Source organism: Larimichthys crocea, chromosome XIII (assembly GCF_000972845.2).
Source record: "Larimichthys crocea isolate SSNF chromosome XIII, L_crocea_2.0, whole genome shotgun sequence".
In the NCBI taxonomy this organism is placed as follows: domain Eukaryota; kingdom Metazoa; phylum Chordata; class Actinopteri; family Sciaenidae; genus Larimichthys; species Larimichthys crocea.
In genome coordinates, this window is record NC_040023.1 from 43,114,569 (window position 1) to 43,140,397 (window position 25,829).

General features: G+C 40.2%; 2 protein-coding genes across 2 annotated transcripts in view; one reads left to right on the forward strand and one right to left on the reverse strand.

Annotated features, from left to right (window-relative positions):
* Positions 1-14,815: 14,815 nt before the first annotated feature.
* Positions 14,816-21,275, forward strand: zgc:114119 (Mediator of RNA polymerase II transcription subunit 30-like). The gene is made up of 5 exons (XM_019269653.2): positions 14,816-15,005; positions 15,329-15,565; positions 17,055-17,213; positions 17,400-17,489; positions 20,525-21,275. The coding sequence occupies exons 2-5, from the start codon at positions 15,341-15,343 to the stop codon at positions 20,618-20,620; spliced, it is 570 nt and encodes a 189-aa protein (XP_019125198.1). The 5' UTR covers positions 14,816-15,005; positions 15,329-15,340; the 3' UTR covers positions 20,621-21,275.
* Positions 21,276-22,465: 1,190 nt separating this feature from the next.
* The window catches only part of ext1c (exostoses (multiple) 1c), an 89,247-nt gene continuing 85,883 nt past the window's right edge, over positions 22,466-25,829 (reverse strand). Inside the window, exons 11-12 of the mRNA XM_019269650.2 lie at positions 23,330-23,501; positions 22,466-23,242 (exon numbers count right to left, since the gene is read on the reverse strand). Coding sequence (XP_019125195.1) covers positions 23,057-23,242; positions 23,330-23,501 — 358 coding nt within the window. The 3' untranslated portion in view covers positions 22,466-23,056. The remainder of the gene's footprint in view (positions 23,243-23,329; positions 23,502-25,829) is intronic.

Sequence of the window (25,829 nt, forward strand, 5' to 3'; positions counted from 1 at the left end):
TCATTTTATCATTCATTGTAATTCATTGTCATTTTATCATTCATTGTAATTCATTGTCATTTTATCATTCATTGTAATTCATTGTCATTTTGTCAGTTATTGTAATTGTACAATATGTTTGTGTTGATTTGTCCTGTACACGTGACATCCATTGCACGTCTGTCCGTCCTGGGAGAAGAATCCCTCCTCTGTGGCTCTTCCTGAGGTTTCTTCCACCTTTTTTCCCTGTTAAAGGTTTTTTGTGTCAAGTTTTTCCTCACTTGAACCGAGGGTCTAAGGACAGAGAGTGTCACTCCCTGCACAGATGGTAAAGCCCTCTGAGGCAAATGTACTTTGTGACTTTGGGCTATACAAATAAAATATGAATTGATTTGATATGATTTGTTTGAACACACACACACACACACACACACACACACACACACACACACACACATTAGTCATCAGTCATCGCATAATCTCTAAATACCAAGTTATTCATGATGTCACCCAGTCTTTCTAGCCTATTCATTTACATAATTAAGAACAATTATACATTACCCTTGATTTTACCCAATCCTTCATCCATTTCTTTGGCGTTTGAACTCAGCCTGAATTGTGGATGAGGAATCTCAGCTGCTGCTCAGGCACAGAGCGTGTAGAGCAATGGCACAACAGAAAAGAGCAGAGAAGCTTTGACATCTGAGCCTCCACTGTGATCTGTGATGATCGGCCTCCTGGTTGTAGTGGTGGTGGTAGTTGGCCTCCTGGTTGTAGTGGTGGTGGTAGTTGGCCTCCTGGTTGTAGTGGTGGTGGTAGTTGGCCTCCTGGTTGTAGTGGTGGTGGTAGTTGGCCTCCTGGTTGTAGTGGTGGTGGTAGTTGGCCTCCTGGTTGTAGTGGTGGTGGTAGTTGGCCTCCTGGTTGTAGTGGTGGTGGTAGTTGGCCTCCTGGTTGTAGTGGTGGTGGTAGTTGGCCTCCTGGTTGTAGTGGTGGTGGTAGTTGGCCTCCTGGTTGTAGTGGTGGTGGTAGTTGGCCTCCTGGTTGTAGTGGTGGTGGTAGTTGGCCTCCTGGTTGTAGTGGTGGTGGTAGTTGGCCTCCTGGTTGTAGTGGTGGTGGTAGTTGGCCTCCTGGTTGTAGTGGTGGTGGTAGTTGGCCTCCTGGTTGTAGTGGTGGTGGTAGTTGGCCTCCTGGTTGTAGTGGTGGTGGTAGTTGGCCTCCTGGTTGTAGTGGTGGTGGTAGTTGGCCTCCTGGTTGTAGTGGTGGTGGTAGTTGGCCTCCTGGTTGTAGTGGTGGTGGTAGTCGGCCCCCTGGTTGTAGTGGAGGTGGTAGTTGGCCTCCTGGTTGTAGTGGTGGTGGTAGTTGGCCTCCTGGTTGTAGTGGTGGTGGTAGTTGGCCTCCTGGTTGTAGTGGTGGTGGTAGTTGGCCTCCTGGTTGTAGTGGTGGTTGTAGTTGGCCTCCTGGTTGTAGTGGTGGTGGTAGTTGGCCTCCTGGTTGTAGTGGTGGTGGTAGTTGGCCTCCTGGTTGTAGTGGTGGTCGTAGTTGGCCTCCTGGTTGTAGTGGTGGTGGTAGTTGGCTTCCTGGTTGTAGTGCTGGTTGGGGAAGTGGCTGTAGTTGTTGGTGTAGAGGTGTTGGTAACAGTCTGGCTGGGGGTTGGAGGTACGCATGTGGTTATGGTGGTAGTTGTTGGTTCAGTGGTGGTTGGAGATATCCATGTGGTTGCTGGCGCAGAGGTAGGAACAGATGAGATGAGAACTGTAGGGTAAGGCGTTCCATTGACAGTAACGTTGGCAGTTACAGGTTCTGTCGTGTTACTTTGAGCCTGATTGAGAATAGAGTGGATGATCAATAATTGATAAATAATAACATATGCAAAGTGCACAAAAACCTCTAGAGTTATCGTAGAAAAAAGAGTTTTCATTAGTCAAATTTTCTGAATTTAAAAGTACATCAGTAGTTACCTCTCCTGATGCCAACAGAGCCAGTATGCAAAGTCCCAGAGCCAGTGTCTTCATGGTGGAGAGATGCACCAAATAAGTGACAGAAAAATGAAAGGTCTTTCTTTTCCTGTCAAACTGAGAGGAAAGCTTTTGTTCTTGCCTTTATAGCAAAATATCACATTTCAGGAGAAGGGGGAGGTATGAATGAATGACGTATAACTTGCCATGGAGCCATGGAACCAGGAAGTTGGTTCCACCATTCACCATGTAGACACCTTGCTCCTGATAAGTAAAAAAAAAAAGGAGTTAAATATTTCTTGTTGAGTTAAGGCAATGGCACTGGTCAGTTATAAGAAATATGAAGGTGACTCTGCAGTCCTCGAACTCTAATAAATACTTAAACTAACATTTACTCTGCATTTTAAACACCAGTCAACTTTAAGAAACATATATTCATATCTTCTACTTACGCAGTTAACACTATTTTGCTTCCTCTGTATCTACTTCCTCTTACTCATATTCTACTTACATCTGTGATGTTAACACACTTCCCTTTACATTTGTATTCAGACATTGGCGGTTATGTTGAATACAATGAAGCAGTTTTTTATTATTTAATTCAAAAGAGAAGATTATTCATCATCATCCAATCTTGTTCCTCCTGGTGGATAATTAACAAACTGATAAACAAATAGGTTACAATATTACCAAGTTGCAAAAAGGTTATTTCCTCATGTGTCACAGGATAAAGGTCATTGTCAAGACTTTATTGCCAGAAAAGTCCCTGAGACCCAGAGCGTATTTGTCCGAGACAAACACACAACAAATAAGTGACTTCAATCAGTATTTCATGGCTTTTAGATTTGCACATGCATTGATAACGAAGCCTGTGTTTTGTAGATAAAACAGAGTAGTGTGCCCGTCACCCTTCCAGTGGACAACATTTGATAAGGTGCCCTCTGTGGTGCCCTTCCAGCTGAATAAGTAACAGTTCTTTGTGTGTTTTATTACAAAAGTAGATTCCACTGTTAACCACTGAGATCAACACGTCACTATGTTTTGGTAACATAGACAAGGTCATACAGGTTTCTTTAATTTATTTACTTTTATTACTCCATTATTCATTTTATTCTTTCATTTTTACTTTTATTTTTGCAAAGCTAATAATTCCATACAGTAGATCAGCCAGCTGGAGTGTAATAATTCATCCTTGTATTTTCTTTATCCAGTTCTTCTGTCATGGACTTATTAGGTCTTCTTACCATACAGTGCATGATTATGATATTTAAATCTTCTATCTGGCCTAATAGATAAACTAGTCAGACAATATTCAACTGAAAAACGATGAACTAAATGTGCTGTTTCAGAAGAAATATGAGACGAGTTGTTGTTAGGCTTTAGTCCAATATTTGGGTGTTGGCTCAGTATTAATGTCAAATCTTAGTAATAAGAGACAACAAAAGCTTGTATGAAGTAGCGTCCCTCTGGAATGAACTCATGACCAGCTGCTGTCTGTCAACAGAAACCTGTTAGATATCACAGATCTAACGTACCGTATTTTGAAGCTTTGACAAAATGTCTCATATTTTTACTTTTGATGCATAGATAGTGTAAATACAAATGTTACACATGGGTGATATACAGTTATTTGAAATATGTTCATTCTGTTCTGATTCAATAATTCAATATTTATTGTTTTTTCGGACATACCAAGAAAAAACACTTCCTAATGTACAAATAATGATTCTATCACTGCACATGCAAAGAGTATTGCTTCAATGCTACTAGAATGTGAAATGTATACAAAATAAAAGGACCATTTGTGCATTCATTTATTTTATATTTATACATGTGTTTGATAAATATTCTCACATGGGACAATAAATAGACCTACAGTATATACAAAGCCACTCTGAAATACAGACCAGGCAGCAGTAATGTCTTCAAATGCAAACAAACAAGCTTACACAAATAACTCTTCATCAAAATCATCATTTCATAATGTCATGACACACAATTTTGTTAAACACAGACAACTGAAAATGTATTTCCTCTATCTTCTAAAATGAGCTCAGATGTGTTGAACAGACTGACTTCAGCTCTGAGCCTCAGGAGGGCGCTCATTGCCAAAGTACTTGAAGAGCAAGGGATCCAAACAGGAGACTGATAGAGGTGATGATGCGACTCTGTCCATTTTTTGGGACAGTCGGTGGGACCGTGGTGGTCCCACCGACTGTCCCCATCGTCACTGTGGGTCTGATGTCGGTCATCGTGCTGTTCATGTCAGTGGTGGTCCCGTTACTGGTGCTGTTGGTCCCTGTGGGTATGTTGTTGCTGTTGTTGTTGTTGTTGTTGTTGTTGTTGTTGTTGTTGTTGTTGTTGTTGCTGTTGCTGTTGCTGCTGCTGTTGTTGTTGCTGTCATTGTTGCTGCTGCTGTTAGTTGTGGTGTTTTTGCTGTCATTGTCTCTGACTGCTGTGGTATCACTTGATGCTCGACTTGAAGTCTTTGTGTGCTGAAGAAGAGGAAGAAGACAAAGAAGTGATCAATAGAGATTTATGATGTAACATAATATTGTTTATTATATTGTGAAAAATAAATCTGTTAACTTTGAAATTGTTTTAAATGATAAAAAAATGAATTAATAATGACAAGTATAGGATTAAATCCAATGTAGACATGATGAATGAGTCTTAATAATACTTGTGCAGTATTACTGGAGTGAATCCATTCATTTATTCAAGATATTAGAGGTTTTTGTGGTTAAAAAAAATGAGTAATTTTTATAATTAACTGAAAAGAATCTAGACTATCAGATCAGATCATTTCTTTTTACCTGTGCACAGACAAATCCCAGCAGAGACAGTGAAAACAGTCCCAGGACAAGGTACTTCATGTTTGATGAGAGATGATTCCTCTTGATACAGACGGCTGCAGATATCTTAATAAAGCCTCTCAGTTTTCATCCAGTCTTCTGTTTTAGGTCTGGCCTGGTCATACACTTGTGTATCCTTGCAGAAAGTCTTACTTTGGTCGAAATGTGTGTTTCCAGAGGCCGGCTTTTTATAAGGCGTTCAGATTTTTCACCTGATACCTATTTCCATTCAGGAAGTCTGGCCTCAGTCTCCACCCCAGCTATGGACCGCAAATGCAAAACTTCACACTGAGCCAATTGACAACAGTCCAGATATGGATGTAAGAGATATCTTGTCTCTGCTGTCTTTGTCTTTTGAACAAAGTGGCTCCAACCACTTAGCTGCAGCTATTTTTATGTTTCTATGGCTGTGATTGTCCGTAGAGATTAGTATGTTAAACAGCTACTTCTTGTTGAATGAAGTGTTATATGAAGCAAAACGTTACTTTGAGGATTATTAAGTTATATTACAATCAAACTGGTTTATTTAACAGTGGAAGTACAGTGAACCTACAAATGTAGTGCATTAATAATCATGCATTAATCTACTAACCTGGCTGCTCAAACAGCACACTTAGGCAAATATATCAAATTCAAACAGTAAGATTCACCAATGGCCTTCAATTTAAAAACACATAATCATTCCATGTTGTTTAAAATGAGTTACATATATAACTGTAATATAGTTTCAACTTGAATTGTTTTTAAATTCCTCATTTATTCTCCCAAAAACACAAAACTATATTTTCCCAGAAAGGTCTGCCTGATCTGCACATCAACTGTTCATCAACATCATACACAACTCAACTGATAGCATAGGACACATTCTGTAGAATCCACTTTTAACAACAATTCTATTGATACACGCATATATGTAGTGATTGTATGTATTGGTATGTTTTGACATATGTATATGATATATTATTTAACTATATGTATTGATTATATTATATTGATGTCATTTCCTGAGTCATGAGAGGAAAAGAAAACAAAGGTAGTTCAACACAAACAGCCCGAATGTGAATTTATATGTGGTAACATTTAAATAAAATCTATATCAGAACCAGAATGCAAAGCAGGTGGCATCTGTACATCATCTACCATTTCCTTCCATTTTAGTGTAATAACCTAATTCATTTATTTCCATTGACTTTTTCCCCAAGACGTTCCCACCATTTCCTTTCCAGTAGTTAATACTAATAAAAGTCCATTCGGTTTCCAGTTTTATTTGCCAAAACATACAGAGAAATGTCATATCCTGTGTTTATGTTTGCTTGCAATTAAAATATAGTTTTTAGATCTGAAGAATGGGATTGTGTATCATTCATAAAGATCTTGTGAAACAGTCTGGTTCAAGTGGACAACAGCTCAGAGCAAATACAGCACTTCATAGCATTGATATGATAAACACGTGACAGTCACAGTCAAAGAAAAATCAAATATTTATACTGATGAAATGTGAATCTGTGGTTTCTCCACTCTCAGACCTGAACACCACAGATCAGAACACAGACCACAGGCACCAGTAGTTGACTGTAGTGTTCAAACAAAGAGGCAGCCCCTGATTTTGAAGTCGTAGCTGAAACTGTGTGGGTGCTGGTCCCGGCACTCCCAGCTCCATGCTGAGTGGTGGATGTCACGTTTCCAGAGATGTGGGTCACATCAGAGGGCACTGTGGATCGCTGTGATGAAGTGATGGCAACCGTGGAGATCGCTGAGGTGGCGGAGGTCGGAGACGGTGCTATGGTTACAGTGTGGTTGTTGGAGGTTATGGGAGTGGAGGCATGGCCAGGCATTGTCGTTTGATTGGTAGCAGCTGGTTCAGTGGCCGTTGTTATATTTGTTTCCTGTTAACGAGAACACCAGTCAGTCCAGAGTCACTTCCTGTAGAGTATAGATGTATCTATATATTAAAGGGTCAGTTCATTATGATCAAACAGTGTACACAAACATATTTTCTCACTCTTGTTTCTCGCTGCCATTGCTAAAGAACTACAGTTATTGTTGTTATTACTGAGAGTGAGAAACAAAGGTCAATAGCAATCTCTACTCATTTAATTTGGAGCTGGAGTCAGATTGTGTTTAGCCTAGCTTAGCATAAAGACGAGAGGATAGGGACTGTCCAAAGTGACAAAAATACACATAACAGTGCTTTTAAATCATCAGTCATAATAATGCAATACATCGTTTGCATTTAACACGTGCATAAACAGAAATGCAAAAAGAACAATTGGTGTTATTTCACAGGCCATTCTGTGCTGTGACGACAAGGCTGCACAATCAGAGAGTTAAACATTTATTTATCTTCCATCATCCACTTATGCTTATCAGGGTTGTGGGGGGATGGAGCCAATCCCAGTTGGGTGAGTGGCGTGGTACATCATGAACAAGTCGCCAGTTTATCACAAACCACCATTCACACTCACAATCATATTCATATTCTATGTGCAAATGAAGGAACACTAATTAACCTGCATGTTTTGGAAACTGGAGAGAACCAACGCAGAGACAGGAGGACATGCAAACTCCAAACAGAGAGCTCCGAACCTTTTAAAATGCATTCCTTTTACTGAGCCCACACATTACTCCACTGTATTGGGGCAGCAGCACAAATCTCAGACACAGATCTGTTTAAACATGGGCAAACATAGTCTAGGTCAACCTGGTGTAGGCAAGGCAAAATACTGACATAGTTTCCTTGTGTGTAGTCAAGTCAGCAATAATAAATCTGCACCATCTGTTCAGAAACATTTCAGGTGATGGTTGCTGTTTGGTTAGGTTTAGACACCAAGCCTACTTGGTCAGGTTTAGGAAAAAAATCATGGTTTGGGTTTAAAGAATTACTTTCTTCAATCAATGTTATCTTTGGTTTCATACGGCAAACAAACCCCAGAGTGAAATATATATATATATATATATTATTGGAGGCAGGGCTGTATTGATTCTTATGAAAGGCATACCCAGAACCCCAGCAAGGTGGGGTCCTGGGTAACACAATGTAATCTAATAGAAAAAGGTTTTTGGGGCACCTGTGACGGACGCCATTGCTGTCAACTTTTTGCACCGAGGTGAGGCAAATCATGACACTGACACAATATCCTCTAATGTATCTGTGAGTGTGTTACAAAGCATAATAATATAATAATACCAGTAATGAGACAATAAAATGAGACAATGGACATAAATTGTGTTTTGACTCTGCCAGTAGATGCCAAAGATAAAGCTGCAGCACAGTGTTCTCGGTGTCCATGAAAAATCATTAACACACCATGCAAAGGTGAGGCACCTGCTGCTCCAGCTCAGTGCATGAGGCATGAAGACAAAATCTGACTTTGCATATTGATATGGTCGATAGAGGCCTGCAGTGCATGTCTGCCCTCTATTACTTGTCCCCTGTCTGCATACAGCATATCTGCATCTGTGTCTTTGTTGTATTTCATCTCGCCTCCAGTTCAGACCTACGCCTCATTTTCCCTGATAGGTCATATCTAGTATATCTGGAAATAGGAGCGCTCCTGTGGCTCCCTCCAGCAAAAGAAAGGATTAGTGACAAAGTAAAGTAGGTCTAATATATTCAGTTTCACAGAATTGTAACAGTGGAGGAGCTATAAATAAATTTCCTGTTCGTAAGCATATAAGGTGGTAACATGACTTTTAATGAATCCATCAACTAATCCTCGTAATTAACACATTTTGACATGTTTTTAATGAATGAGTTAAAGTAACCAGTGTTTTTAAACACAATATGACAAAAGAAACTACAAAATCAGCTCCTGTTTCCAAGTTTGAACTTAAAAAAAAACAAAAAAAGCAGCTACTTAATGGACCATGTTGTTACTACTGCTTCCAAGGTCAAGAATGAACTTGTTATTTTTTTTTCTATTCATTATTTAACTGTTAATGTTTTGCAAAAACAAACTTTTGTTCTCCATAGAAAATAAAACAGAAACAAACAAACATCTAAAATGCAAAAGGTTATTTTCATTTGCCTTGGCTTAGACATGGATTTAAATATTTCATTTATTTCTGAAGAATTGGACTACAACCACACTTAAACCAAAAGAAACAAACAGCAGTTGTTGTTCTTTGTGTTCAAGTACCAGATAAATCAACCAGTGTCCACTAATCACAGTGCTCACAGCCCTTTAAGTGTGGTCACTAAGCCAAAAAATCAGGGTCAAAGTGTCCCTTACCTGAGTGTAGCCCAGGCACACGAAGGTCAAACACACACAGAGGACAAACATCCCTGTTTTCTCCATCTTGGTCGTCAGCTGTTTCCTTCCTACTTTCTGGCTGTCCCCACCTTTCTGTCTGTCCTTTTATACCTGGCAGCTCTCCATAATGCTGATGCTGATAACTGTTAGTCATCACAGGGCGCTGAGCAGAAAAAAAATCATGCTCTGTACTCTGGAGCAAGTCCAACCTGGCCTGCAGTATTAATGCTAAGAGGGGGCAGGCAGGTGATATGTAAATGAGAATTATGGCATGAGGAGAGGCTAACACTATATTTTGTCAAAAGTAGATCATACTGAATGTCTTTTCTGAAGCTAGGGTTACATTTTGTTGCCAACTGCTTCCCAGATCAACCCTGGAGATTGAAGCAACCCGATGAAATAATGCCAGAGGGACTGTCCCAAATTATACAGTAGTGCCATATTACAGGATATATTATGTTACCCCATTTCATCCCAGATTAACTATTTTGTTAAAATTCCTGTAACAGGGCTGGGTGTGCTGCATACACCTCTATTTTCCAGCAGTCATGTGTTACAGTGTGTTTGTTTATGTTACTCGAAATGTGTTCAAATAAAATTCTTCTCAAATTACAGCTGAAACTGAAAAATGAGTCCAGTTACACTGAGTTTAATAACATTATACATTTAAAGGGAAAATTAAAACTTATTTCTATGATCCTCATGTTCACAAACTAATACATTTCAATGGGAACAGAAACTAATGTTTCCTCTTCATATTTAACTTTCACTCTTGATCAAACTCAATGGAAAAGGAAAACTGATGTGATAAGATAAAGTAAAAATGGAATGTTACCACAGAGACCCAGGGTTACTCTGATAACACAAGAATTCTATTTTGCTTGCTTTCACATTTTTTACATTATTTTGAAGAGAATTTGGGTAACAAGGCACATTTGATTTCATCTCTCTTCTTGACTTATGGCTAAATGATCTACTGGAAGCAAACAGAAAGGAATGTGGCCCTGCGAACAAAGGGCTTTTAAACTATAACCCACACTCTACTAAAAACAAAATGTACTTCCTTTAAACGTGTGGCGCATCACAATGAGGTCAACCCGGATTAAGTCAGCCACACTGATATAAATCATAATATTGATTTGGTATTACTGAATGTCATTTGGCTAACCAGGCTTCACAGAAAACAGGTGTCTCACTCAAACAACCTTCATTTTAAGATGTCTGTGATCTATGTTCTATGACTTTCAACTGAACTTTAATGTTAGAATCACCAAAGAATGATGATCTTTATTCGTTTTAAGATGACAGAGTCACAGACTGGTTTCAAGCAATAACACAATTCCCACCATGACTGTTTGTGTGTGACTCATTTCAAGGTTACAGTAGATTCACCACTCAACATGCGCAGGTGAATAGAGGAAGGGTGTATGTACAGAGATGTATACAGGAACAGTTTTATCTAAAACTAACAATTAAACTGGAAGACACTTTTCACTGATCATCATCACACACACAACACGACAAGGACAGACGGAGGAACAAAAATGGTTCCTGTAACAGGTTGTTCTGGTAGCTGTGAGAATGCAGCCTTTGTGGTGCTTTATCAGCTTTGTTATCACCGTGCAGCATATTTCCTGGTATCGGGCATTTGTCTCTTTCAGAAAAATTGTATGTCATCAGTGCTACTGTAATGCTACTGCCAGTACTGCATATTTCAATTGACCCTGTAATGTTTTTTTTATTATTTCTGTTTAAGATTAGCTCAGAAACACTGCCTTAAGATCAATATTTAAACATTACATTGCAGTCTTTCCCTTTCCTGCTCTGAAAATGTCATTGGCCTGGTTTGGGTGAGATGTTTTATCTGATGAGTTACTGGCTCCATCGTGTTTTATTACTTTGCTCTAAGTATTGTAATTTGCTACATTTCAGGTCACAACTGTTACAGAGTATTAAACAAAGTTGCATGAAAAAGTGAAAAAAAGAGGAGACACTTGTCTGAGTGTCCCACCCAAACAGTTTGTGAACACTACACTGAAATTAAGGGTAACGTCACAATGAGTTATGGTGAGTGTTGTACCTCAGTGTACTTCATCACAGGTTAAAAAAGGTGCATCTACCTTAATCAATTACTGATTTAATGCACCCCCCAACACGCATGCAAATTCTCATAGTTGATCCAGCAGGTTTAATTTACTTACTCACTTCACCCTGAGTTTGATATTCTAGTGATCTCTCCATCCCAGCAAATGAAAGCATGAAAGGTTTCTAAAACCATAAACTGAAAACTGATCTTCCTATGAGACAATGATGAAGTAAATTCCTCATCAATGTGCAGCTTCTATTGATTTTTACTCTGTGGTGTAAAACTAATCAAGCTCTGTCTGTCAGTCTGCAAGTGGTGCTTGTGTACATGCATTCAAGTATTCAGTGCTAACATGCTGATGCTATTTAATTAGGTAGGCTTATAAGGTTTTAACATCTTAGTTTAGCATGCTAAACTTAGCACTACACAAGTCCAGTTGAGGCTGATGGAGATGCCATTAAGCTAAGGTATTTGAAACTTTGACCATGCGATGGAGCTAAAAGTCAGAAGATCACTAAAAGTTTTTACATTCTGCTCTCTGGGGAATGACATGGCAAGCCATCCAATAGCTGTTGTGACATTTCACTCACAAATCAGGATTTGTCCTTTAACGTCCACATAAACCAAATTTCTAGGACTGCATTCTTCCACTTACGTAACATCGCTAAAATCAGACGCATCGTGTCTCAAGCGGATGCAGAAAAACTAGTCCACGCATTTGTTACTTCTAGGCTGGACTATTGTAACTCTTTGTTATCAGGCTGCTCTAATAAGTCTAATAGGACTTTGCAGATAATTCAGAATGCTGCTGCACGTGTTCTGACAGGAACCAAGATCAGAGATCACATCTCTCCCATTTTGGCTTCCTTGCACTGGCTACCTATTAAATCTAGAATAGAATTTAAAATTCTTCTCCTTACTTACAAAGCTCTTCATGGTCAGGCACCATCATATCTAAAAGAGCTCATAGTACCTTACTACCCTTCTAGAACACTGCGCTCTCAGGACGCTGGGTTATGCCTAGCCAGACACGGTATTGGTTGAAGATGCAGTCACATTTCCCTTACCGAAAACCCTCTCTCTCTCTCTCTCTCTCTCTCTCTCTCTCTCTCCCTCCCTCTCGCCACCTCTCTCCCTCTCCCTTTCTCTCCTTCTTACCATCTGTGGACATGTCTCATTAATGCATGTTACTAACCAAACTTCCCTGGAGTTTCTGTGCTCTCTTGTCGAGTAGGTTCTCGTGGATCGTGGCTGCTGCTGTGATCCTGCACAACGTCCACTACACATATTATTACATACAGTCATTATTGCTACCATATCTGCTACTGTTATATATATGTTTGTGTTGATTTGTCCTGTACACGTGACATCCATTGCACGTCTGTCCGTCCTGGGAGAGGGATCCCTCCTCTGTGGCTCTTCCTGAGGTTTCTTCCACATTTTTTCCCTGTTAAAGGTTTTTGTGGGCAAGTTTTTCCTCACTCGAACCGAGGGTCTAAGGACAGAGGGTGTCACTCCCTGTACAGATTGTAAAGCCCTCTGAGGCAAATGTACTTTGTGACTTTGGGCTATACAAATAAAATTGATTTGATTTGATTTGATTTGAAATGTAAACGTCAAGTAAATATCAGTTATTTGCAAAGGTCAAAATGACTCATGTGAGTGGAGTGTTATTTGGCCATTCACCATATTGTACACTTTGCAAATATATATATAAAAAAATGCTCTTCTAATGATTTTTCAAACAAGTAATAAAGGCAATGAATGCAATCTGCACAGTAACAGAGTAATGTTTGGTTTACATTTACATATTTGTATTTGTCAAAGCTCTATGCTATAAACACTGTGAGTTACCACACTAAAGATAAATCATAATAAAAGTGTATGGTTTGTGGTAAGGCTTTCCTGTGAACATGAAACGAAAATAAATAGTTGTATATAGTAGGTCACATAATAGGACTAATTATTTGATTATCCCTGCGGTCCGTTATCATCAGTGTGTTCCTGTAAATTCCTGCAAACCAAATCTCAAAAAGTTAAAGATGAAGTTCTACAGTGAACAAACAATTCTGAAAATAGCGATGTACAAAAGTATGAAAAATGCAAAAAGTAAAGGAAAAGATTAAAAACATCCCAAAAGTCAAAAGAGGCTACAGTCCAGTGAAGCAGAGCATGGAACATTAAGAAAAACTCTGCATCCACCTTTACACTCAGTTTGTTTTCTTGTTCTTTGTTTTCTTCTTCGTCAGTTTCTTTGCAGCTCTGCTTCATCATGACAACAGAGGAAACTGAAAATATATTTATACACATTTTTTTCTCTGTTTTTCATGTCATGTTGTGTGCTGATTAATAGTTTTAACCATTAGTGAGGTGGCTGATTTCTTGGGAGCAGCTGCTTCTGAAGTGAATCTGGTGCCCTTGACATTCAGCATCTTGTCAAAATGAGAATTACAACAACAAAAATGAAAAAAATCAATCTTTTTTTTAAATTTTTTTCTTATTTTTGAAAAAAGTATCTAAAAAATAATCCTGGGATTGTTTTATTTTTCATTCTACTTTCAGGGCTTCTGTAATAATGTATTCTCAAACTAAACTCTTTTCATTTTTAACTAACACTGATAACTCCTGTACATGGCCAACACCAGGGACAGACTGCAGAATCTGGCATACCGTGCATTTGCCCGGGGGTTTGTTGTGGGCTGCCAGGGCCGATTTTTTGTCCCAGTCCGCCCATGGCCAACACATTAAGACCAACACAGGGCTTTTAAACTATAACCCACACTCTATTAAAAACAAAATGTTTCCTTTCCACACTGTTCTCCTGCTCTTTTCCTCTTCTCTCCTTCACTCTTTACTATCAGTCTCTCTTACAGGCTACTACTCCTTACTACAGAGCAACATGGGGATAATATTGTCATCTCATGGTAATCTAATATAACAAGTGACACCTTTACTAACAACAGTGACATACAAAACAGTGACTCAGGGCATCAGCTAAACGGATGGTCTGCATGTATAACTACTACAGTCACTGGTTACCCACACAGCACTGCCTGGTGCCAGCCCAACACTAAATACAGCAGTTATCCTAACACACACACAAATATCAACCATTGACTTGTTATTAATTCATTTATTATTAACAGAGTGTCAGGTCCCTATGCCTACAGGAAAATCATATGCTATCAAAGCAGTCTTCCACCTCCCCCTCTCCAAAACAGAGCCACATACATCATCACCTGCTAATCTCATGTTAATGTTAATGTTACAGCTTCACTGATGACTGATATGAAAACACTGTCATAATGTTCACTGACTTTTAGAACGCTACGTTAGGTCTTCAGTTCAGCTAAACGTTGCACACACACACACACACACACACGCGCGCGCGCGCACACACACACACACACACACACACACACACACACACATACTACGTATAAAATAGTTAAAATAGTTATTAGCTCCACCTCAACTAGCTATTACATTAATTATCAGTAAAAGTGATCAATAACGAAATGATAATAAAATACTAGCAGGGGCATTCTTCGTAACTCTTGTGAATGCAGTACTTTTACTTGTTACTGAGTACTTTTACACTGTGGTAGTGCTACTTCTGCTTCTGTAATGATGTGAATACTTCTGTTTTGTAGTCAGTTTGTAGTCCTTTTACAGCTAACTGTCTCCATCTAGTGGCGGGAAATATGTTCTTCTCTGGCAGGAAGTGACGCAATCAAAACAATAAACGTGCGGAGCTTTGTGAAAGAAATGAGCGGAGCGCTCTCACAATGTCTTATTTAAAATAATTAGTATTTTTCTGTCACTACAGCAAGCCGCAGTTGTTCGAACAGCGTTTCTTCACGGTCACGTCATTCAGGTAAGAGCTTTTCAGCTAGCTGGCAGGCTAGCGGCTAACTAGCTTTCCTCAGTGAGCGTCAGATTGTTAGTTAGCATGTTAGCATGTGTAGCCGCTGTGTTTAGAGCATCTTTAGTTCAGAGCGGACAAGAAGACGAGCTCTGAGCTTGTAGGGTTTCTGAGCAGCAACACTTTATGTACAGCAGATAGAGGACACGTTTGGCTCGGTGCTCTTCATTGTGACTCATTCTAATGATGAGCTAACGTTTGGGATCAGTCTAGTTCGCAGCACCAGTTTAATCAAACTATCCCCGTTGTGTAATCAGTTCCGTCCCTCCCCACAGATTTGGGCGCTAATGGCAGCCTCGTTACCGCAGAAGCCGGGGATGGCAGGGCTGCCCCCCCAGCAGCAGCCTCACCTGCCCCCCAGTGCTGCCTCAGCTCCGGGTCAGCAGCCCATGCCCCCTCAGGGAGCCCTGAGGGAAATCTCCCCGGTGTTCCTCTGCCGGATCGGACAGGAGACTGTCCAGGACATTGTCACCCGGACCATGGAGATTTTCCAGATCACACGAGCTACGCAGGTTAGACTGTTACTGAGCCCCCCACCCCCCATCTATATGAGAGACCATACTATGTCGTGAATGTGTGGTTTTACAAATATCAGTATGTTTCATATGTCTCATGATCTGTATTGATCCAGTCCACAGAGTTATATTATTGGGTTCATCTTTATAGTCTAATGTAATCCAATACAACAACCCAACAACAAATGATTGGCTTGTGACGTCTGTTAACAAACAGTGAGGCTGAGATGAATCCTTTTCATTATTTAGAGATTATTAAAAAGAAACATCTTAACTCTAGGTAGAATTAAAATAAGTAAAAACTTTGAATAATTTGTGTATTCTTTAATATATTATTTTGAAATTTTATGTGTGTGTGTGTGTATATATATATATATATATATATATATATATATATATATATATAGATAGATAGATAGATAGATAGATAGATAAGATATATATATATATATTATAGATTAGAATATATATAGAGAGAGAGAGAGAGAGAGAGAGAGAGAGAGAGAGAGAGTATAGAGTAGCTGCTTTTTTGTCTGTATAGTGCCGTTCCTTCTGGACGTCAAAAAAGCCACTTCCCGAGCTGTAGGCACAGTAACTTTAGTCTGGCGCGAATGACAGGAGGTGTAATGCTCCCTTGCCTGCCGCAGCTCTAAACAGCAGTCACTGCGCACATGACTACCAAAATAAAAGTCCAATATTTAATTTTATCAGGGAGGGAGCATGAATGATAATAACTAACATGAGTTTGTTCTTAAATGTTTTAACATTGTTTTCCTGTTATGCACATGACATAACATGAAATTATAAATTCTGCATCATATTTAAATTGACTTAAATTCACATCTTATGGCTCTTACAGTCTGAACAACAACAAAAAATCTAGTCTCTATGATGAAAGCAGCAAATGTTCACATTGACTCTTCAAATGTTTGAATGGAATCTTTCGTTTAAGCTGTTTTAGATGACGTGTTTTAGTTTTCAGGGTTCCTCTGTCGTCTGTCAGCCTGGATTTGTCCCGTCCTCGTCTCCAGCATGTCTGCTTGGCATGCTTGTCAGCATCTGTCTTAAGTCATCCATCCATCTCCACCTGATCTGTGTCTCTAATTGTATCTCACTGTCTTTCTCACTGTCTAACTCACCTCTTCCAGCTTGTCCTTGTCCATTAAGCTGAGTGAGTTTTTTTTTCCAGCACTGGAAACTCCACATCAGGACCACAGATTCAAAAATTGCATAGTTATGCATTTTACTCAGGACTGGCACATTGCCATCTACATTTTCTTATATCTAATACACTATAAAAACAAAGGCAAGGAGAAAGTCTGGACAGTGCCTTACAGTATAAACAGTTTACTTACAAGAAAACATGAAAGAAAAAACATAAACTGTCTTGAAGACTACAAACTAGTCTTTATCTGCACAATGCACAATCTGCCATCTGAATTAAAAAATATAAAGTGATGAAAGATGCTGTGTGTCTTTGCTGTAGCTTCCTAATGGTGTGACCCAGAGCCAGGCGATGTACCAGGACCGCTTTGGGAAGCTCCAGGAACACCTGCGGCAGCTCGCCCTGCTGTTCAGAAAGCTCCGGCTCCTGTACGAGCGCTGCGTGGAGATGACCTCTGACCTGCAGGAGGGGCCAGCAGAGGTCAGGAAGGAGCCCGAAGGTTCCACTTAGATATTAGTTTAGTTTAATATTCATCTTTTTTCTAGACTTCAATGAAATAAACGATAAATCAGAATTAAAACACACAAGAACAACACTGGAAATGACTTTTACTCTTGCTGTCAGTGCATTCATAGACTGAAGGGAAAAACTGTATTGTGTCCTCAGCTTCTGCCGTATGTCGGGGAGGAGCTGGCTTCTGTCAAAGTGGAGCCCTGCAGTGCTGCTGTGAACCAGGAGAGAAGAGAGGTTCTGGAGGTGTGTTCCTGTTTTCTTTTGTCACAGTTATTTTACACCTATCATCAGCACTGCTAAGTGACAGTATACTTCCCTGTGCTGGTGTCAGACTGCAGTACAATTAGTAGTTAACCTGCAGCAAACTCAGGAAATAAGTGAAATACATCCTGTAGAGTAATCCGATTTTTGGAATATGTTTCATATTTTCAGATATTTAAGTTCTGTGAATGAACGGTACTCACGGTACGAGTACATGAGTTAATTCATGTATGTAGTTCCTCATGAGCCATCAGGAATGTACAAGAATAAACTGACTCATGCAAGAAGCGTTAAATACAACCAACATGCAGTTGTGTGAAAGTGTTTGCCCCCTTCCTGATTTCTTTTTTTTCGCATGTTTGCCATGCTTAAGTGTTTCGGATCAAACAAATTTAAATATTAGACAAAGATAACCCAAGTAAACACAAAATGTAGTTTTTAAATTAAAATTTTTATTATTAAGGGGGAAAAAATCCAAACCTACATGGCCCTGTGTGAAAAAGTGATTCCCCCCCTAAACCTAATACCTGGTTGGGCCACCCTTAGCAGCAACAACTGCAATCAAGCGTTTACGATAACTGGCAGTGAGTCTTTCACATCGCTGTGGAGGAATGTTGGCCCACTCATCTTTGCAGAATTGTTGTAATTCAGCCACATTAAAGGGTTTAAGCATGAACCACCTTTTTAAGGTCATACCACAGCATCTCAATCGGATTCAGGTCGGGTCTTTGACTAGGCCACTCCAAAGTCTTCATTTTGTTTTTCTTCAGCCATTCAGAGGTGGGCTTGCTAGTGTGTTTTGGATCATTGTCCTGCTGCAGAACGCAGGTGCGCTTCAGCTCGAGGTCACGAACAGATGGCCGGACATTTTTTTTGTAGACAGCAGAATTCATGGTTCCATTTACCACAGCAAGTCTTCCAGGTCCTGAAACAGCAAAACAGCCCCAGACCATCACACTACCACCACCACATTTTACTGTTGGTATGATGTTCCTTTTCTGAAATGCAGTGTTACTTTTACGCCAGATGTAATGGGACATACACCTTCAAAAAGTTCAACTTTTGTCTCATCAGTTCACAGAGTATTTTCCCAAAAGTCTTGGGGATCATCAAGATGCTTTTTTGGCAAAACTGAGACGAGCCTTTCTTTTTGCTCAGCAGTGGTTTTCGTCTTGGAACTCTGCCATGCAGGCCATCTTTGCACAGTCTCTTTCTTATGGTGGAGTCATAAACACTGACCTTAATTGAGCAAGTGAGGCCTGCAGTTCTTTGAAAGTTGTTCTGGGGTATTTTGTGACCTTGGATGAGTCGTCGCTGCACTCTTGGGGTAATTTTGGTCGGCCGGCCACTCCTGGGAAGGTTCACCACTGTCCCATGTTTTCACCATTTGTGGATAATGGCTCTCACTGTGGTTCGCTGGAGTCCCAAAGCTTTAGAAATGGCTTTGTAACCTTTTCCAGACTGATAGATCTCAATTACTTTCTTTCTCATTTGTTCCTGAATTTCTTTGGATCGCAGCATGATGTCTAGCTTTTGAGGATCTTTTGGTCTACTTTGGCTTCACTTTGTCAGGCAGGTCCTATTAAAGCGATTTCTTGAGAACAGGTGTGGCTAGAGAAATTGAACTCCGCATAAACCACAGTTAATTTATGTTTTAAGGGGGGGGCGGGGATCACTTTTTCACACAGGGCCATGTAGGCTTGGATTTTTTCCCCCCTAATAATAATAAAAACCTTTATTTAAAAACTGCACTTTGTGTTTACTTGTGTTATCTTTGTCTAATATTTAAATGTGTTTGATCTGAAACATCCTAAGAAATCAGGAAGGGGGCAAACACTTTTTCACACAACTTTGAGTTATTCTAGCAGTTCCTGTCTTCACAGGTAAGTCAAAGGAGCACAGTACTGCACCTGTATTGTGTAATTAAAGTGTTGTAACCATGATTAACGTCTTCATGACTTCATCCTGTCTGTGTCCTTTGAATTCACCATTATTCATGTACCCTTACTATTAAGTCTTAACAATCATTTCAATTCCCAACACTGCTGCAATGAATTCAATAAAACTCCTATATTGTCACTTGGGTCGCTGCCTGGCAGCTCAGGATGGTTTATTTATTTCTTATTTTTGCTATTGTTGCTTGTTCCTCTGGGCTTCTAATGAGGCTTTGCAAGAACACTGAGCAAGACAAAATATTGCGCTTTCAGTCAGAAAGTCCCCTGAAATGCCTCTAGGTGGCAGTACTGACCCAGGTGAAGAAGCACCCCTCACGGTGGGGGTGAAATGCAGAAACTCTGCTTAATGAGCAGAATGGAGAGGATTTTCTTTTTGAATGTACAATATTCATTCCTCTCAATCATCACTTTGTTTCACTATAAGTGTGTGGCAGTGTCTGAATCTGCAGAAGCCGCCCTGCGTATGTTCAGTATGTTTTGGGGCGTCAACCATTGGTCAGTAGGTGCATAGCCCCCAGCCAATAACAGCATGCAGGGTGTGATACTCAGACTGTTTAAAAAAATGTAGCCATCAGGTGCCAGATCATAAGCACGCATCCAAGAGGAGGCTGCGATGGCATGGAGCCTGTGAAGAGAGGCCGGCATTGAATGTTGTTTTTACAAACTGCAGCCGACAAATTGTACTCGCTCTGCCTTTAAATGAACACTCACAATCATGTTTCTGTAAACACCGGGGCCAATATTCCACAGGGATGAAGATTTCAGGTAGATTCAGAAGTTGCCACCAGGCAGCCAGTGGCAAAACAGCAGGAAACACAGCCTGAGGCTGCTGAATAGTTTGTTTTATTGACAACATTAGTGGCACACCGGGGAAAAGCCTGCTATTTCTTACTCCATAATAATCATAAATAATCCCCAATTATTGATGAATGTTTCTTATGAGTAAACTAGGTTATGTTTTGATTGCTTAAGATTGTAAGGAGGGTAAATGCTGGAGCTCCGGCTCAGGTGTTTTAAGGAGTCTCACTGATGGACGTCATGTGTCTTGTGGTACACCTGCAGAAGGTACGTCAGAAGAACCAGGAGATGAAGATTCTGATGGATCAGATGAGGAACCTGCTGTGGGACGTCAACGCCATGCTGACGCTGAGGAAATGATTGTTCTTCTAGATTGAGTTCCACAAAAGTTAAGACTGCATAAAGGGAACAAGCAGGTGAAACAAGGGACTCACCTCCTTTGTGCTGACACTTCATCACTGAACTCACAATTCACTTACAGGTCACCCAAGACTGTCTGCTGTTCATTATGTATTATAATGGCGTTGTTGAGGGGAAAACTATTAATAAGATAGGATGAAATAATAAGCTTGTGTCAACCTGATACACTCCAGCTCCAAGAACCTTCTGTTTGTACAAGGCAGCTGACATCCCAGTTTCTGTTTGCCAAGTGTCTACAACTGTTATTTTGTCACTCTGTGTTTATTCAAAGAAGTTCTGGACTCCTGTTTTCATACTGTTAAAATGAGTTGAAACCTGTTACGCCTCAGGTGAGACCAAACAAACAAACGTTTGCTTAAACACTGTATTATTGGTGTTTTGGCCCCCAGGCGCTGCCTCTACACCAGACAGGCTTGAATTCATTGCAGTAATTCTTCCAGAAAGCACAGGAGCAGATCTTAACCACTTTGTTTACAATAGGAACAATTGCCCTTATTACGCTCCGTCAGTTGTAAAACACTATGGGTTCAGAATCCAAATTAGCCCCTTGGCAGCTATGTATCTCAGGTGCTTTGTACGTGTGTGTGTGTGTGTGTGTGGGGGGGGGGGGGGGGGGGGGGGGGGGGGTGGTGGCATGTGCGTAATGAGATTAGCTTCCTGAGTGCTAGACAGCACACCTGTTTACCCTGAGGGTGTCAAGACTCGCTTGCCTGTGACTTTATTTTTGTACTGTGGGATAAAGGTAGGCCTGCTGGGTCATTTGTGTTTTGTATAAAATAAACCTTTTTTTTAAAACATTTTTTGAACATATTGGTTGTAGTTGTGTTTCTAAATACAGGGTTGGCCAGCTCACACTTTGCAGTGTGTGTTCCATTGTGTCAGCTCCAACAACCCTGAGGGCTGCCGTGGGAACGCATGATCTCCTTCACAATGGAGATGATGTATAAATGCATCAAGGCATATCCACCAACACACGACGACGTACATTCTGACCCTCAGCCTGTGTATTCATCTATCTTTACACGCCAACAGCTCATCACTGGAGTGCTCCTACACGGCAACACGACATCAAAGGCGATCCCCGGCTCTCACACACACACACACAGACAGAGGTTGTGTGATCGAGCAGCTTGTGATTGTTGTTATTGTATATATGAAATAATTTCACAGATAATGGAATCAGTTTATATGACTGATTCACAATATGAAGTGGGCTCCTGTAAATGTGAAACAGAGTCAAATTGATTAATTGACAGAAAATGAAATTTGATAACTGACATTAAAATTGTAATTGAAGTCAATATTGTGTTGTATGAAGGCAGATTGAATAATGAGGCGACAGGCATTTCTCACTGTCTTCTGACATTTCATAGAATAAGCAGTTATTTATTATATTTCAGTGAATAACTGTCGGATAATTACTGTACTGATTAGCTGCAGTTCTAGTTTAGACTGATGGACTTATTTAAAGGATGTTCAGTTATGTATACAGGACCAGCATGAAGACAGGTCTCTCTTTATAATCCTCATCAAATCAACAGTTATTCTACTTTTTCATGTTTTACAAGACAATCTTTAATTTTACCTGGTTATCTCTGTTGTATTTCTCGCATGTGTCCAAATCTGGTCAGTTACTGTTCGCCTCACTGACATGTTTTTACTATTTCACTTTTTTAAAATGTGCCATGAAGAATGCTGGCTAAAAATATGTCCTGGATTTCTTTGAAGAGAGGGTGTGTGCCAAGAAGGGGAAAAAATTCTCTGCAGAGCCACGGGTTTGCATTTATAAATCATTTTATTGGTTTTACAGTTAGCATTTTGATGTGAAATGATCTGTTTCCACGGCAACAGTCCCTGCACAGTAACGCTGAGACACGCATTGACAGCGGGAGTGCATGGCACCAATACCAGTCCCTTGGGTGCTGCTGGTGTGAGATACCCATTCCCTTTTCATTGTCACAGCAATAGCACTGTTGACATCTGACACACGTTCCTGTTTTTCCTGTCCAATAGATATTGTCCTTTCTCGGTGAGAGGCGCAGTCACAGGGACTCTGTCAAGGCCCCTAAATGTCCTCTATTGTCTCACCAGACTGATGGAGGTAGGAGAATCATTTGAAGCTCCTTTCAAACTTTCATAGGCCCCGTCCTCTTCATATTTATATGTATATAGTCCAGAACAGTCCACCAGGGTCTGTCCGATGATTGTACTTTGTCCATGTCACAAATGGACGGCGCTGCCACTCTGTCCACATCCCACACAGTCTTCAGTATCCCATTGGCTGTCTCTTGACTGTCCACCACTGATTGGTCCATTTGGCTGTCCACTAGACCAGACCTCGCTTCCCGGTCTTTCTGTTCTGCTGGTCCCTCATTTTCACGCTCTCTCCAGGTCTTTGTACTTCTTGCGCAGGACAGACACTTGATCCTTGAAGAGCACGGGGTCCAGGCGAAACTGAGAGTGGACCAGAGGCATGTAGCCAAACCAGTTGGCGAAGGTGTTGATACACTCCTGCCGCTGGTTGAAGTGCTCCGGGTTGGCCCAGGGGACACTCTTTATACCCTGGAAGGTAGAACAAGACACAGTCATTCACCATCCAGTACTGACCTGACAGCACTGAACACGAGAGAAAGACTGATGGCTGCCTACCTGTGGACTGGGCAGCTCTTTGTACTGCTTCCTCTGGGCCACTTTGATTGGTGGCAGGTGGGTTACAGCAGAGACCAGGAAGTTCATCAGGATGTCTTCACAATTGGAGGTACGATCCACTAGAGTCCGCAGAGACTGGGGCAGGTAGTGGGAGAACAGGTAGTGGTAGTACCTGTATTGGGATGAGAGCTTTAGTAGCCTGTAGTCACTTCAAATAACGTAACACTGAGATCACAGGTTCAGCTTGTCCACGCAGTGAAACACAAAGCAGCACATGAGCTCATCACATAAGTTCTGTAATCTGCATATAAATGTAGAATCTGTCAGCATGGGGACCAAGATTTTGGCACTGGATGCATTTTGTTTTCTGTTTGTAGAGTAGTACTTATTAGCTTTTCATATGCAGATAGGTGGAGTGCATTAATGCAACATAAAGTCAGTAGACTCTACGTTAATGTAACATGTAGAGCAGGGCTGTCCAAACTTCTTTTAAAGAGGGCCAGATTTGACAATGTGAAGATGCCCGGGGGCCAATACTAACATTTTAAAAATGAAAAAATTACCAACAAAAGTTACATCCAAATGATTATTTTTTAATATGACAATGTCACAAAATCTAAGCCAATCAGGCGTGAACAAATCTAAAACTAGTTCTTCCTTTCTTTCACATCTGGAGTCAGATAAAGAATAAATTGTATGGAATATGTTAAAATTAAATGAAGTTGATACAAATCTTGACCTCATGTTTATTTTAAACATGACTTATTATGAGCAGTGCAGTATGATGAAGTCTTAAGTGTTAACATTTAAGTTTGAAACGTTTCACTCTTGCTCTTTAACAAAATCATTCAGGAAGTAACATTTTGTGTCATATCTACATACAGTACATACAGCTTTGTTATGTCAACCAAAAAAAGCCAAATCCTCCAGCCATACAGTATCTAACAATCCTAGCAGGACATAAATAATATATTATAAAAAATTAAGCTTCAGGCCGCATGAAATCTGACCACGGGCTGTGATTAGCCCCCCGGCCGTACTTTGGACATCCCTGGTCTATAGAAATGAACACAAATGTGTCCGTCTCTTCATTCTTGCATATTAAGTTGCTAATCTGACTGCAGGAAGTCTTGGATATCTATTATTCGTTTTTTTCTGGGTATGATCCCAGAGGTGAGACTGTCATCACGATACCCTCAGCTCATCTTATAAATACAAACTAGAAGTTGAAAGAAAAAGAGAGAGTGGTGAAACCTCAGAAAGTGAAGCTAAAGTTCAGAGTAAAAACCTCCTGTTAGACAACAAAAGAACACCAACTAATAAAAAAAATCATTCTACTGTGACTTCAGAGACGTTAACATAAAATTTAACTCCATCACCTCCTGACCACTGATCAGTGTTACCAGTGGAGGTGTGGTGATGTCTAAAATCAGAGATGTTCTTGGTTTTTAGTTGCAGCAATTGAAAAAAATATATTTAAAGGATCATAGTCCTTTTTCAGACGTGTGCCTCATAAAGTCATAAAAAGGCTGTAAAGAAGAATAGCTGTTATTTTCTCACCTGTTTCACATTGCTCTATTCATTTTGCAAGAATATTTTGTCACATCTGTCATCAGAGAGCAAAACCTGATGTTCTGTCTCACTATTATTAGTCTCTTATCACAGTAGCCTGTTGTACTTGCACTCACAGTACAGTAAACATATTTAGAGACGCACATCTAAAATAAAACTATATCACACCCAATAAAAACACAGTTTCTCACAGGAGGAGGCCAGGAAAGCAGCTCCTGTGTGGTAACATCTACACAAAAGAGTAGCTGCTGTGATGTATGTTGATGATATGTATCTGGGACAAGTTAACCATTTCACCACCGGTGGGATTTGATATTTATAGTGCACAACAAACTGAACCCCTGTGGAACACCGTGCACGTTCTCCATCCCTTCACTTTCTTAAGACTGGATATTTTAGTGCAGAGTTTAGCGTTACATTTGTCAGACTGACTTCTTCAAATATGTTTTGTGCTCAGGAGCTAAAATTAATCACAATTAACTGAAAGTTGATGCAATTCATTCTGGGAAGTTGCTGCTTGATTTTGTCATCATTGTTGCAAAGCAGCCCCACTGTGGAAAAGCTATCACATCACTTTAACAATATAATATACAGCACGTAATTGGATCAGACTAAATTCAGGGCTCCCACAGTGAGAAAGGCACATTCTAACTGACTACTCATTGCCATTCTCTGCGTAAGTGGTGAAACGGGCATTTGAGGTAATGCAGACAGACCAAAGATTCAAATTAGCATGGCAAAAATGTGTTCTCACAAAAATGCCTATTTGTCTGAAAACGTGTGATTTCACCGTCTGCGGAGGAATTCCATTCATAATGTATGAGAAGTGACATCCATCTGCTGCACAGTTCGGATTCAGGCTTTTCGAATGAATCAAACTGCTTGAAGTAATCCCTGAGTAATTCACCCTCTCCTTTTATTTTCTCTC